Source organism: Cornus florida, unplaced genomic scaffold, assembly GCF_030987335.1.
Source record: "Cornus florida cultivar Cherokee Brave unplaced genomic scaffold, ASM3098733v1 CherokeeBrave_3.0.0_Hap2_Chr09, whole genome shotgun sequence".
NCBI classification, from domain to species: domain Eukaryota; kingdom Viridiplantae; phylum Streptophyta; class Magnoliopsida; order Cornales; family Cornaceae; genus Cornus; species Cornus florida.
Window position 1 is genome coordinate 15,373,239 of NW_026775579.1, and position 16,404 is coordinate 15,389,642.

Consider the following 16,404-nt stretch of genomic DNA (forward strand, 5'->3'; position numbering starts at 1 on the left):
TGGGCTATGAGTGAGAATTCCATTGTGCTTATTATTTTCTTGGCTACAATGAATTAATAATCGGCCCGGTTCATGGACCCAATTCAATTAATTCATTAATTAATTTCTACTCCACTAAAAGAAATTAATTGAACTCCAATTAAATAATAAACAACCTCTAAGTCAATGTTGCACTTTGACCCCTCTATGCATAATTAGTTATCGGATAAATAAAGTCATCAATCCGACTACTTAATTAATATATTTATTTTGGTACCATTGATTATTTCTGACTCGATCACAATAAAATATTTGTTTGACAAAAAATAATAATTTAAATAAATAAATATATAATAAATCATTTTGTCTAAAAACACACAAAGGCCTTCGAATTTACTTTGTGATCAATCATAATCAATACAAAATAAATACAAGTAGCAATGATGCAAATATTGAAAATATAACCCTCTAACTATTAATTACATAATTACCCAAAATGCCGGTCTAAGGATTCCGAAGATTTCGCCGAACAAATCAAAGTAATTACTAATTAATAAAAGAGTCCATATATACTTATCTCATGCTTAAGAGTCAAATGCCATGACGGTGATAGGGAGCAATTGCATACAACGGCTCTTGCAATATATCTCTACCTAATGCGGATCAAGTTCAAATCTTAATTAATTATGAGTCTATCCATAATTACCGACTATGAACAATTTATGATTACTATTTATATTCATGTATTGATCGTCATTACATACATATATAAATATCTCTTGTAATCAAGTGGACACTATCAATTCCATAATGAATCGAGACATAGTACACTGAATTCACTAATTATATAAAGTATAAATATTTCAGAAACATCAGGAACATATTGCTTTAATCTAAATAGAAATTCGCTATGTGAGGGCATATAAATCCCATCACCCCAACCCAAGGAAATGAACGGATAAAGCAATATAGGAATTAAGGATACGTTTAATACACAGAAATGAAATGAAGCGGAAATAAAATACAACAAAAAAAATAAAACGAGAATAGTGTATGAATCGATTTTTCAATCCGATTCTATTGTTTAGTTGCAATTATAAAATGATATCAGGCACTGTTATAAATTTGATGACTAGCCGGCAATGTCATAAATTTGACGACTTGTCGGCAATGTCAATTACGAAACGATACTTGACATCATTTTTGGCTAGCCTTTCCAGTGCTTCGTTAATTTGATCAGGTTGGACAGTCTCAATGTCGCATGTAATGTTGTGCTTGCCACACGCATCCATCATCTCCTGTGTTTCTTTCATGCTTCCTGTCATGCTACCCTTCACTACTCTCTTACCTGTTTACAAACAAAAGTCAAACCCCTATTTAATTACTTATATTAATATAGCATGGGCAATAAAATTAAGAAAATTGTGATTCTTACCAAAAATCAAAGGGAAAGAAGGTAGGTCTATGGGCTTATCTGGAGCACCCACAATCACCAATGTGCCATTCACTTTGAGCAATTCTAAAGTAGGCCCAAGTGAGTGCTTGGCTGACACTGTGTCCAAAACAAAGTCTAGAGTTCTTTTCCTTGCCTATCAACCAAAAAAAAATAATTATATATATACATAAATATGAAAAAATGGCTATATATATACAAGTACCAAACCTGCATTTGTTGTTCGTTGGTACTGACTACAAAATCATCTGCATGCAAATGCTCTTTAGCCTCCTTTTCTTTAGATGGAGAGGTACTGATGACAGTGACATGGTTCCCAAAAGCCTTGCCCATTTTGACAGCCACATGACCCAAACCACCCAGCCCAACAACCCCTATTTTCTTCCCACCATTCATCAAGTTGTTGTCTTTCATTGGGCAGAACACTGTTATTCCCGCACATAGCAACGGAGCCGCCACGTCCAGCGGCATGTTTTCCGGTACATGCACTACATATCTGTCAAACGTTAAATTTCAATTAATTGGACTTTGTTTTATTTACACACGGTAGACCGTAGAATCTCATTCTAAAGGACACCATGACCACCCCTTCATTAGTTTTAAATTTTTCAAGTGACAGCGCTTGGATTCTTCATATATCTAGATTTTTACCTACTTAAAATTAACATAGACTGACTAGCAATCAATAACCACGCAAATTATTTAGTTTCCTGAATGTTATTGAGTCACCTAGTGCATCCGGAAGGGTAGTGATACAAATCACGTTACTTTATGTCACACTAAAATATTATTTTATTTATGATCTTTTAGACGAGAGAGTTTACATAGTTCCTTAATTTCATTCAATTTGTGTTCACTTTCTAATAGGAAAAAAAAAGAAAACAATTAATCAAAAGCTTGCAAACTTTTTATTTTTCGATTACAAGAAGAACCAAAGCGTCTTAGCTAGTTGATTGAGCCTTGCTTGAGATCACTGTTCGAGGCCACCAAACCATATTTTTGTTCAAATCAGATCCCTAGTCCTCCATAGTCCAGTCCTACCTAGCTCTTAAGAAAAAGTTAATTGCGTCGGTTGTAGTGATGACATAATATCACCAACTTATTAAATATTGACACATAGTAATAGAACTCACTAAAATAAAGCACTTTATTTATATGATATGATACAATTGGTTGATGACACAGATAACGAATCCTGAGCTAATACAAAGTAGTAGCAAATACACATCACAAACTCAGTGAACATAACTAGGGAAAACAAGTTTGCATAGTTGAACGTGTCAAAGAGGTTAATTGTCAATGACTTTCATATACATAATTAAAGGGTGGAGATATTGGAGCTCCAAAGTCAAACTTAGGCACTCCACTCCTATACATTTATTAAGAAAATGACAAGAATTACCCCTTACTACTCCAACTACGTCTTCTCCTCTTTTGCTCTCTCTCTAAATGCTTCTTTTTTTACTCCAACAGAATCATCAAAGATCATACATATTAGCATATATTAAAACCAAAACCTGTTAAGAAAATATTCGGATTGTTCATTTTTTTTTTGTGAAATTTCAATTCATCTAGGACGTAATTCTAAACAGTTCGATAAGTAGTGCGATAAGTCCGTTTTCGACAAACCAATATTGTTTTTTGGATGGAAACGACGCATTGAGAAATACCCACTAATTTTAGCTTGTGGGTCATGCTGGTTTTCAGCTGAAAACCTTCGTTTAGGGTTCCGAAATCGCTTTTTATCATCTTATATGAGGCGTACTAATTATTTTAGGATTTTTGTTCAATGCCTTAACGAAATCGGATTGCTCTAAAATTTTAGATTAAGTATTTTTTATTTATTAGGTTTCTTATTCTATTTTTTCAGATTTTTTAAAGAGAATTTATTTTTATACTTATTTCTAGAATTAGTTTCCTTGTAAGATTAGATTTTAGTTTTCTTCTAGTGTTAGACTTTCTCTATTATAATTATTCATGTATTACAAGAGCAAAATTTAACCTCTTATCAATAATATTTCAGAATTTTTTATGATTTTTTTTTTAGTTTATGGATTCAAAATACCTATCTTGTGGATTCAAGGTAACCCTCATTCTTTGTGAACATTCTATCGCTTCCCGCTACGTCAGTTGGTATAAGAGACTTGATTTATCTTGGGTTGATGACGATTGCTTGTTTTGTTATCACCCACTTTGCCGATGATGATCGCAGAGTGAAGGCTCCTTGGGTAGCCATGCATACACAAGATCGGTTTGTAGCAACTGGTTTTGGAATTGGTAGCAATCAGGTTCGTGGTTCAGTTCGAGTTCGTGCTAATGATATGTCTCGCAGCCAACCGAATATAGGTTATGTTCTTGTTTATCCATGTAAGCCTCCAGCATATGTAGATTATTTCGATGATTTTAATTTCCTATGATGAGGAGTTCATATTCAGTGATCAAGGTAAACGCAACAATCGTGAATTTCAGGTAAAACTTGATCTACTTATGTTCAATGGAGGTTTTATTATTTTCAATGAAAGTTTTATTATTGAAGATGTCTTGGACTGGATTGAAGAAATTGAAGAATTTTTTGAATATTTTGATGTACCTAAAAGTAAGCAAGTTCTGCTTGTTGCCTTCAACCTTAAAGGTTGGGCTTTAACTTGGTGGGAATAAATATAGTTTTATCGAAGGAAGAAAGAATCACATCCTATTCGGTTGTGGTATAAGATGAAACGGATGTTCATGGATAAATTTATACCACCAAATTATGAGGAAACAATGTATCAAAAATATCGGAATCGTCGAAATGAGAGTCCATATGTCAAAAAGTATACAAAGAAAATTTACAAAAAATATAGTGACATCAAGGATAATAATAATTTTGTTGAGGTAACGACTGATATTATTGAGGTTGATCAAAAGCAAAATTATATTGTTTCACCTGTTGTACGTAGTTGAAGAAGATGAAGTCAAGGATGTGAAAACATTAATTCCTTTGCAAGAGTTGGTAGATGTAGAAAAGCGCTTTAGCACAACAAAAGAAGAAGATGGTGACAAGGAGTTCGATGTTGAAATTGAGCAACAAGAATTAATTAATGATCAGCGGCTTAATGATTTTTCCAAATCAGATGTTCAAAATGGTATGGAAGAATTCAGGCTTCAAGTTAGTGAAATATCAATATTTAAGCATATTGTCAGTGAAGAAGTTTTAATTCCGAAAGGTGCCAATGGAGATACTTTGGTGCTGTGAGGTTCTCATGGCGATGTACAGTATAATTTTGTGGTAGGTGAGACTTCATGTTATTTGCAGTCAAACTCGAGGACGGGTTTTTTTGAAGTAGAGGGGACTGATGTAAGACAGAATTCTGAACAGTTCGACAAGTCTGTTTTCGACATACCAATAGCATTTTTTGGGTGGAAACGATGCATTGAAAAAAAACCCATTAGCTATACCTTGTACATGCTACTTTTTGGCTGAAAACATTCGTTTAAGGCTCCGAAATCGCGTTTTATCGTCTTAGACAAGGCCTACTAATTATTTCAGGATTTTTGTTCAAGGCCTTAACGAACTCGGATTGCTCTAAAATTTTAGATTTATCATTTTTTATTTACTAGGTTTATTATTCTATTTTTTCAGATTTTTTAGAGAAATTTTATTTTTATGCTTATTTTTAGGATTAGTTTTCTTGTAGGATTAGATTTAATTTTCTTCTAGTGTTAAGTTTTCTCTATTATAAATATTCATGTACTAAAAGAGCAAACTTTAACCTTTTATCAATAATATTTTAGAATTATTTATTAATTTTCTTTTAGTTTGTGGATTCAAACTACCTATCTTGTGAATTCAAGGTAATCATTGTTCCTTGTGAACATTATATCGCTTTCTGCTACGTCAACCAATCACAATGAAATTGTGAGCAATGCTATAAATTCTCATTCATTCTCTAGAGTAGTACATAAATAAATAAGAACAATAATAAAATTAAACATATGAAGCTTGATCCAGGAGAATAATTGTAAAAATGTTAGAATTAAGTTTTCAACCGGAAGAACAAGCATATGGCTGAGTTGTAGAGAGCAAAAGTGGATTTTTCTGTTGTAATTTGCCACAATGGTTATACGTTGATTGAACCCATATGAGCAAATTAAAGTTGAATTGATTATTATTATTATTTTTTAAATATGGAATTAACAACAGAACTAGGACAATTTTGGAATTGATCATCTTTTAGTAAATGTTTGTGGACGCCATAAGTTAACGTTAAAGCTCCAAAGTTCGTCAGAATAAGAATTATTGAGTTAGACTTGTAATTAATCTATTCTTTATAGTATTTGAGATGTATATATGTTTATATTATGTATCATAATTATTTACCGCATATACCTTTTATATATTTGGTTAGAAGTTTCTTAGAATTATTCTGAGTTTGACTTCTAATTGATTTTTTTCCAGTATTTTTTTCCCAGTATTTGAGTCTGTCGCTGCCATTCATTCTCGTCGGAACTACGTTTCCTCCTTGAGTTGCCGGTGCAATTCCTCTTTGCCGCCGCCGGACTCCTTGCTCGAAATTCAGTCTGTCGCCAGCCTCGTCATAGTTCAGTAGCGCCATTTCAATTTACTGTCGTCACCCGATAACACGTGAAGAAAGAGATGGGAGGGTTTTGAAAAGGAATGAGAGGGAAGGGTTGTGAGCGGAGGAAAAGAGAGAGAGTGTGTTGCGTCCAAATAGTTTGTTGCCACGTAGAAGTTGATTTTTTTTTGTCTGATATATACTTGTTATCAAAAATAACATTTTTGTAATTATAAATATATAGAAGTGGAGCGACTACGAATTAAGGACAGTCACCCTTTTACCTTCGTTGTTGCAAACCAATCACAACAGCCATAATTAATAGGGTATTCCTATTTGTATAGAGCGTTAAAAAGCTAAATTTTTTAAATTAAAATACTCTTTTAATAACATTTCTCTAAATGGTGTGTGTGTGTGTATATATATATATATATATGATTTACCAAACCAAATCTTATTTTTCATACAATCCAATCTCTCTCTCCACCACCAAATAACCAAGATCTTCTTTTGATTTAACTATGTCTCTAACTTCCCATTCCAATATTCGAGTTCTTTTTTTCTAAAACTGATTGTACCTCATCGTTCCTTATCTTGTTATTTGAACATCTAGGAATATTGGAGCAGATTCTTTCCGGGTTCGTCAACCCTACTGGTTACCATCTTTTCCTTTTTTGAGCAATGTCACAGACAATTGAAACAAAAGAAAGAAAAAAAAAATGAAAGAAGTGTGAGGAAATAATCTATTCAGATAAGGTTAAAATAAAGGCAAAGAATCCATTCACGTTAGTAATATATATAGGGTGAAATGTAAAAAAACACTTTTGTAGTTTGAAAAGTGTGCAAAAAAATACCTAACATAAAACGTGAGCAGATAAAGACTTTTTGTAAATGAAAATAAACCTATATTTTACTAATAAGAAATATAATACAAAATATCTAAAAGTTGAAATTACCAAAAGGGACATATTAGAAACAAAATACGCGAGGAACCAAAAAAGCCATATGCTCTCTTCTTTCTTCATCTTCATCACTCATCAGGAGTTGTCTCTGAAACAACACATCAACAAGCCCAAACATATGCTCACGCACGACCACCAATTTGGTTTGTACAGACTCGAGTTGGTAGGCAAAACCACCAATATGGTCGAAAATTGTTGATGAAAAGTAGGCAGGAAGGGTTGATTTTGGCAAGTAGAACTCGAAGCAACAGAAGGGGATGTGAATAAGGAGTTGAAGAAGGCGTTGATGGGGCTACTAGTGCCTGAATCTGACCCAGAAATATAATCTGGTTCAATTTAGAAGTGTTGGAGAAAATAAATAAATTTTATGGAGAGAAAAAATAATAAAATATAAAGACAGCTTTTATAGAGAAATAAATAATAGAAATATGAATTTATAGAGTGAGAAGGGATCAGGCGTTCCTCCAATTGGAATTAGTGGCTGAAAAAGTGGCACATCATTAAAAAAAAAAAAATAAAATTAGGTAACTAATTTTTCACCACCCCTCTTGTATTCTATATATGTAAAAGCCTTTAAATATTGTATTCATTATATATAAAAACTTTAAATATTAGTTAGACGGCTGTCTTCCTTGGTTGTCTTCCTTTCTCTCTATGAAAGCTTCACCGGCTTCTTTTAATGGACTCTCCAAAAATTCATAGCAAATTCTGAACTTCAAAACCCAAATACATTCAAAAATTGGCTTCCCAACAACAACCCAAATAATTTCACTGAAGCATTATGCAGAAATTGTTAATCTAAATCTCGATTTTGGATCTGTTTCTTCTTATTTGATTAATCTTCCCAATTTAATGTTTTTTCGATTAAAGTCAATAACTATCATAGTAACATTATATTGGGATGTTACATACAAATTATACTAAGTTAAATTACAAACGGTTGGGATGTTATGTATTAGAGTCAATGACTATCATCCAGTAGGATTATGTTAGGATGTTACGTACAACTTATATTGACTTAAATTACAAACTGTTGTAGATTATGTTGGGATGTTGCATACAATTTATATTGACTTAAATTACAAATTGTTTGAAATGTTATGCAGTACACAAATAATTAAACAAGAAAACTATGTTAATATGTTAATCAAGATGTTGCTCTGTTCCAATGTTACTTTGTTAATTTGAAATAAAATGACCTACTATACAAAGAAATGGAAGGAAAAATTTATGGAAACAAACAATGTTGCTTTGTTAATTTGGAATAAAATGACCTACTATACAAGGGAAATTTTTTTTTTATGGAAACACATGAATGAAAAAATAGATCTGTGATTCATTTTGGAAACAAATCAAAATATGTTTATTTCCTAGGAAGGAGAAATTTATAGGGAGGAGAAGGAGAACTCTCGCTGTAGCAAAAAGGTAATGAAAATAGAGAGAGAGGAGAGAGAGAGAGAGTATGATGGCAAAAGACCCAGTTGTATATATTGTATCTATTTACAAAAACTATATATAAATAAAATACAAATTTTTAACCTTCCATAATTTTTACTATTTTACTAGAAATGGTTGCACTATGCAACTGGAAGCAATGACGGAGCCAGGATTTCAAGTGTTACCAAAAAAAAAAAAAAAAAACAATACAGAGTACATATATAACAATTATAACAAAGAAGAAGAAAATTATTCAAATATAAAAGGAAAAAAAAAATGAAAGAACTTTAATAGGAAATAGTTAAAAAGTTTCAATTAAGGAAGAAAAATTTGACTTCTTCTATTAAGGAAATTTAAGGAATGTGAAGAGTAAAATAGAAAATAAAGAAAAAAATAAGAATGTAATTTTAGTAACTACAAATTTGAGGAGGGGCACTATATAAAATTTTTCATGTATATGGAATTTTTTTAAAAAAATTACTACATATATTATAGGTTGATGGCCAACTAAAAAATTACCACATATATTATAGGTTGCTGGCCAACTCAGGGGGGCATGTGCCCCTCTTAGGCCTTTATTGGCTCCGTCCCTGACTGGAGGTGATCCTTTACCGAGTGAGAAAAAACAGCTTTTATAGAGATAAATAATAGAAATATGAATTTATAGAGTGAGAAAAAGCAATTGGAATTTACAGAGAATAAAAATTCCAAAAGAGCAGTTGGAACTTATAAAGAATAAAAATTCCAAAATAGCAATTATATATAAAGAGAAAGAGACATAAGAGAGGAAAGGGAAAATATATTAAATATAGATGGAGAATATTTATAGAAAGAGAAAATATATTAAATAAGATTATTATTGGGAGACAATATTCACATTCCACTTTTCAACATTTATACTATAATCTTAAATGAAATGGCAATTCTAACCCTAACTTTATAGGTAAATAATTATTACTTTCAAATGACACAACTATACTTTCAGATTTTCTTTTCTTATCTCTAATTTTTAATATTTTAGATATCTTTTGACAAGACCAAAAAATAAACGAGACCAAAAAAATAATAACTAATGTTGAATAAATTGCCTCAAAAAATAAAATAAAAGTAACCATTAAAAAAATATCTCTTTTGACATAAAAAATAAAAACCCCCAAAAAACTATAATTATTGAAGAAATTATCTCTTTGTCAAGAAACAAAAAAAAAAAAAAAGGTATCAAAAGAAGAAAATTATAAAAAATTTATAACCTTTATTGAATAAATTATTTCTTTTGAAAGGATTCATAAAAAATTACAAATATATAGTTAACTTTGTTGAATAAATATCTCTTTCGATTGTACAGGAAAAAAAAAAAAAAAAAAAAGTCACTATGGTATAAATTATCTCTTTTAACTAACAAAAATAAAATTATTAGTATGGAATAAATTATTTTCTGTGAGAAAACCTCCGGAAAAAAACAAAAAGAAAGAAAAAAAATAGTAAAGAAGGTAACAAAAAAAAGAAGTTAAAGGTGTATAAAAGGCAGTTATGACATTATAAATTAAGAAATTATGCATTAATAAAGGTGTCACATGATCTGCACATGCCATTTTAGGAGGTCAGAATTTCTTATTTGCTCAATTTTCATATTACAGAAATGAAATTTAAATGCAAGGGATATTATTTATACATTTTTTTAAATATAGGAATTTTTTTTAAACTTCACCCGTAATCTATGTACACATACGTATAGAAAATTAAAAGGGCACGTTAGTCCTAAATTAAAAAAATATTTTGATTGTCCTGACTCCTGAGCACTCCTCAGTAATTATTAAATAGAATATTTAGGCATGCTTCATAGATACGGGTACTGAACTATTATAAATGGATCAGTATGTACAACGTAATTTATTGAGATCCCACAACCAATTCTTGGAATATCCAGCTTGACACCAACCCCAACATTATGCTGAGTTGTTTAGCAACCTAACGTATAATTGTCCTCAGCCACTTTCTTTATGGATTAAAAAATTAATTAAAGTGGTTATAATTAATAATAATAATAATAAGAGTAAAGTACACTAACATTCTATTCTATTTGGTAAAAAGATATTCAGACAAAAGTTAATCTATTTTGAGACAAAGACACCCCCTTATCAAATTTACAATCCAAATAGAGCCTCAAATCACTTGAAAAGTCAATTTTACCCTTCACCATTTAATTAATTATAATTATAAAATATTAAAATAATTAAATGACTAAATTACCCTTGCCCCCTCTCTCTAAAATACGCTGTGTCTTTCTCTCTCTCTATACAACAAATTTCTTCAGTATAATATATATATATATATATGAAACGAGTGGTGTGTGTGTGTATATATATATATATATATATATATATATATATATATGTATGTATATGAACACAAAAAAAAAATTAGGTATGGCTTTTGGGTGTTAATTTTTAGGTGGGATGGTGTTGAAACGAGTGGTGGTCGGTGGTGGTGGTCTGGTGATGATGGTGGTATAGAGGGGTGTGGGTGCGAAGCCAATTGTGTGGCGGTGGTTGTGGTGGTGGGTGTTGTGGTGGCGGCGACTGCAATGGGTATTGAAGGAAGAAGATGATTGTAGGCGTGTGAAGTTCACGCGATTTGTAGATCTAAAAACCACCGTCGCCACCTCTACCGCCGTTGACATCATCATTATCTAATTCACCAGTGTTATTCTCCTTGACGACAGCTCGTCGCCGCTCGTCGCCGCCTTGTGTGTGTGGATATATATATGTTTGTATCTGTTTATACATACATATATATATGTGTGTGTGTGTGTCTATATGTGTTTTGGTATTGCAAGAAGAGATAAGAAAGAGAGAAGAGAAGGAAAAAAATAGATTATGAAGGTTAAAAAGGTCATTTTAACATGCAAATTGGTCAATTTAAAAGTCAAAGGGCAAAAATGTCAATTCATTACCATTGGTGTGTCTTTGATAAGTGTATCAAACTTAAAGGGGTGTCTTTGTCCCAAAATAGGCTAAATTTCATCTGTGTGTCCTTTTGGTAAATCTCAGGGGGTGTTACTGTATTTTACCCGAATAATAATAATCCATGGACCAGTAACACGCGGTATGTTAAAATATCATTTTGCGTAAAATATACACGGTCACCTATTATCTGTAAATTTTTTCCATCTCCAGCAGTCTGTTAAGATTTATTGCCACATCACCAATGTGTAAAAAGGTTGTGTAAACTGTCAAATCAACATATTTCCTTTCTCATCCCTCTTTCTTTTCCATTAAAGAATCAACAGTATATTAAGTAGGTTTGTAAAAGTTATGTGGGTCCTCATATGACATATGGTTGATTGTTATTGGGAGATATATTTTTACACAAAAAGTATAAAACAACCGTTGGTTCTAAAATTAAATAATTCAAAAATTTTATATAAATTCATCATGACACATTAAATTTATACAAAAAATTATACACAACGGTAAGAGCTACTTTAAGTTTCTACCATTCAAAAGAATGTTATGGTTCAAGTCTCAATTGAGGCATCTACCAATGTGTGAATACTAATTTAAAAAATAATAATAATAATTTTGATAGGTTCAATAAATAGAATAGTAATAAAGGTTATTAATTAATTATTAGCTTTGATATGAAATTAAATATGATGTATATACGGAGTAAATTTAACTCTGGTTCTTTTCTTTTCTTTCTTTTTCTTTTTCTTTTTCTTTTTTTTCTTCTTCTTTTTCTTTTTCTTTTTTTTTTTATTATTATTTTTTTTAACCAAACCAATTGTCCCATCCTAGTATACAAATTAAAGTCTTTGTATTAAAAAGTGAAAAATGATTCCCATGCCAATGGCAATCACCCAAAGCCAATGTATGGTCTTTTCTCCCTTTATCTCGGCTCATGAAATTTCTTCATTTTCTTTAATATAAAAATATAAAGAGTTTTCGATAGAAATGAACCGTTTTCATTAAGCGGTACCACTAATGGTAATTTTTAGAATGTAATTGGGATTTCTATTGCATTCCAAAAATATATATCATAAAGTAGTTTTGTGATATATATCTCAAACTCAAAAAAAGAACGTTATTTTATGTCACATTGATACATTGTTTTATTTTTAATCTTTTAGACATGATGATTTATGTAATTCATTAATTTCATTTAATTTGGGTTCAATTTCAAATAGAGAAAAAAAAAAAAATTAAATAATCAAAATATTTCGATCAAACGAGTTAATTGTCATACTTTTTATGATGTAAATCAATGCAAATATTTCTATTCAAATTAAATATGATGTATATATGGACTAATTAATTATACAATAAATGAGTAATTTTCTATCACTTAATTTATTGAGACCCACCGACCAACAGCTAGCTACCTAGTTTCTTTATGGATTAGCAAACTACTTTCAGTCGTTATATTAATAATACTAATAGTTATGATACATTAAAACGCATTAGTTAATTATTAGCTTAATTTCATGTGATATGCAATTAATGTAATAATTAAATAATGACCCACTACTAGCAGCCAACTTGCATTCAGATTAATGTAGTTGACCAAGGGTGACCGCCTGACTCACCTAAAGTTTGAGCGGATATTTTTTTATTTTTTTATTAATAATATAGTTAAGTTTTTATAATGCAGTTCGAACAATCAAATTATATTTTTTATAAATAAAATAATATATATATATATATATATATATATATATATATATATATATATATATTTACATACATGCATGCTTAATGATAGTGACTAGCCAGAGAGCATGGAAAGAGAAGCAAAAGTCCAAATGGGGAGAAATTACTAAATGATTTTGGTCCATTCGATATTTTGTGAATTATCTCAATAGACTACTATTCAATAAAGATTCTTGATAACTTTTCAAAATAATAAAATTATTTTTCTAAATTTATATCACAATCATTAATTATCACAACAAATCAGTTATATAATTGAACAAAAATCGTTGTCAAATTTATCATTTTTTTTATGTATTAATATATTTTTGTGAGTCATTTTTTAATTTTAAAATCCGATTTAACTGATTTATTAAATCAGAATCATCTAATAATTTTTTTCAAATGAATAATTTCTTTCAGATGGGTACAGAGAGAGAATGGTATGGGCCCCGCATTACAAAGCAGGGCCAGAGAAATTAAACACATCATTTTGGAATTTATTTGTCTCGTCAAATCACCATTTGACACTTAACAATGGATCACAAATTCAAATTTTCAATGTCCCGGGACCATTTCACCATCCACAAAAAATGAGATCCACCCATTTCTAGTTTGACGTTTCAAATGAGACCGACCGATCATTTTTTGGAATCAAACCAATAGTCCCCTAACTAGGTTTTTTTTTTTTTTCATATTTATTTTATGGATTAAACTAATTAAAGTCCTTATAGTAAAAAAATGAAAAAAGATTCTCCTGCCAATCGTAATCACCCAAATTATTTTAAAGTATATGTTGGACCCGTAAAACTATTATTTTATGTAACGTAGAAAGCACGGGTTTAAAGTAATAAAACTGCCAGATAGAATATTTTATTGCGACTCAAAGACGATGGGATTAAAAAAACCTAACACCGTTGTGACCTTCCTAATCCCAGTATACGGTGTATACCTATTAAAGTCAAGTCGTTGTATTAAACAAAGGATAAAAATAGTTAAAAAAATTAACTTTTTTTTTTGGTCTTATAATAAACTCTACTTTTTCATTAAACCGAACAAAAAAAAAAAAAAAAACTTCATAATTTATTCTCTAGAATTGTTTTATTCATCCATTTTTTTCTACCATTCAACCAATTTTTTTCTTTTCTACCGATAGAAGCATAAAAAATAAAAATACCTGTGATCAGCAACGTGCATTTTGGAGTAGCCACCATAGGTGATGCTACCATCCCAGAAAATGCCATTGTAAGTGAGCTGAATCTGGTCGCAGTAGTTCTCTTGAGAGTCTTGGCAGAACTCACACTCCAGACACGAAGAGGCCAAGCATCCAACCCCTACCCTGTCTCCTACCTTAAAATTCTTTACATTGCTTCCCACCTTTGTTATCACTCCGGTTATTTCATGACTAACATAATTGACAAACACATATTAAATTTAAAATTAGTTATTTTTCAAACACATATGTATATGTTCATGTTTTTGTACTATATATATATATATATATATATATTTGTAAACTTGTACGTACCCGGGGACGACAGGGTACATGGTGATACCCCAATCATTCTTGACAAAATGAAGATCGGTGTGGCATATCCCACAATACAAGATCCTAATGGTCACATCATTGATACCGTTTTCTCTGTTCGTTATATATAAGGTTAGATTACCAAATATATCTACTTTTAGAACGAAAAAATAAAAAATAAATGTCTAAACTATTATTATTGGTGAACGTACTCTTTTCAAATAATAATAATAATAATAATACTAATAATAATAATAATTAATACCTTCGTTTGAAGAGGTAAGGAGTAATCTTGCCGGAGGAATCATGGGCCGCCCAGCCGGCAACCGTCTGTGTGTGGTTTGGGGTTGTTTGGGCCATGTGTTTATGTGTGTGAGAGAAAATGTGTGTGTGAGAGAGTAAGACGGGGGTTGGGATGAAGATAGTCTGTGAGAGAGAGTGTGTGTGTGTGAGAGAGAGAGAGAAAATGTGTGTGTGAGAGAGTAAGACGGGGGTTGGGATGAAGATAGTTTGTGAGAGAGAGTGTGTGTGTGTGTGAGAGAGAGTGAGAGGGCGGGTTGGGATGAAGATGGTGACTCCCTGACTTGTTCACTGGGGCATATATGGTGATTGGTGGGGAGACTAAATGAATACACTCCACGGGATGTTAACGTCAACGTGTTTCACAACGTTCGTAGTAGTTGGCTGATCGGCAGGTTGAATTAATTATTGGATATATCATATATGACATGTATAAATTTAATGTTTAGCTCAATTCATTAATTTCTATTTTTTTTTTTTTTTTTCTTTCCGTATTCGTATATTTTCATTAGAGAACAATTTGGACTTGGAAATGGAGCAGGTTCATGTAAATTGAAGCCAAATTCCACATTCTAACGTCATGATTCATATTTGAATTTTAATTGAATCATATGATCAGTGTGGTCATATCGAGTACATATAATTTAAATGGGAAATAAAGATAAATGTAATTGATTTTAGTTGAATCTCAAATAAAAACTCCATTTATTTCATAAATAAGTTGGACTGGTATTCTTTTAAAGGGTGTTTTAAAAAAGATTCATATTAAATTGTTTTTGCATTTGGATTCATAATTATAATTTAAACTCTTAATGAACTTCAGATCGGATCAGATCCAATGTTAAAACTGTTGGGAAACGTACAAGTTTTAAAAAAACTTTTAAGGGATTTTCATACATAAACCTTGATTCATCACATAGAGACGAGTTTTATACAAAAATAAAAGATGATGTATCATTCAATTAACAGTTTGAATACTTACATCAAAAGTCTGACTAAACCTTTAAATCTTTCATCTAAAGTGAATGTTCTCACTTATTGTATATCTTTTTAAAAATCACCAATATGGCTCGATGAATGTCCTTAGAGTCAAGGCTTGTGGTAGCCTCCTTTAGAAGAGATAGCAAACCCTAAAATTTAGAGAGAGAAAATATATTTCTTTTTCTTCTTCTAAAAGTCACCTTTAAAATATACATGGACCTATGTATATATAGGCAAAATAAAAATTAAAAAAAGAAATAATAAATCATTCTCCATCTCTAACTCAAATATCTCAATTCTAATAGGACTCCAATATCAACTTGGGTTATGAGTGAGAATCCTTTGAATTTACTATTTTCATGGTTACTATAAATTAAAAATGGTCTGGTCCATCAAACCATGGACCCAATTCAATTAATTAATAAATTAATTTTTACTCTACTAAAAGAAATTAATTGCTCTCCAATTAAATAGTAAATAACCTCTAAGTCAATGTTGCACTTTGACCCTCTATGCATAA

General features: G+C 30.8%; 1 protein-coding gene across 1 annotated transcript; it reads right to left on the reverse strand.

Moving 5' to 3' along the window:
* Positions 1-930: 930 nt before the first annotated feature.
* On the reverse strand, positions 931-15,173 carry LOC132273553 (probable cinnamyl alcohol dehydrogenase 6). Its single transcript, XM_059774519.1, has 6 exons — positions 14,869-15,173; positions 14,604-14,717; positions 14,253-14,480; positions 1,643-1,928; positions 1,415-1,568; positions 931-1,327 (listed from the first exon to the last, which is right to left on the reverse strand). The coding sequence occupies exons 1-6, from the start codon at positions 14,961-14,963 to the stop codon at positions 1,125-1,127; spliced, it is 1,080 nt and encodes a 359-aa protein (XP_059630502.1). The 5' UTR covers positions 14,964-15,173; the 3' UTR covers positions 931-1,124.
* Between the last annotated feature and the right edge of the window lie 1,231 nt (positions 15,174-16,404).

What these genes read in the sequence shown, in the direction of transcription:
- LOC132273553 (XM_059774519.1), bottom strand. Translation starts at nt 14,963, where the DNA reads ATGGCCCAAACAACCCCAAACCACACACAGACGGTTGCCGGCTGGGCG. An exon ending in CCTTACCTCTTCAAACGAAG is followed by an intron (nt 14,718 to 14,868) that starts GTATTAATTATT and finishes TATAACGAACAG; the next exon opens with AGAAAACGGTATCAATGATG. An exon ending in CCAACGAACAACAAATGCAG is followed by an intron (nt 1,569 to 1,642) that starts GTTTGGTACTTG and finishes TTTGGTTGATAG; the next exon opens with GCAAGGAAAAGAACTCTAGA.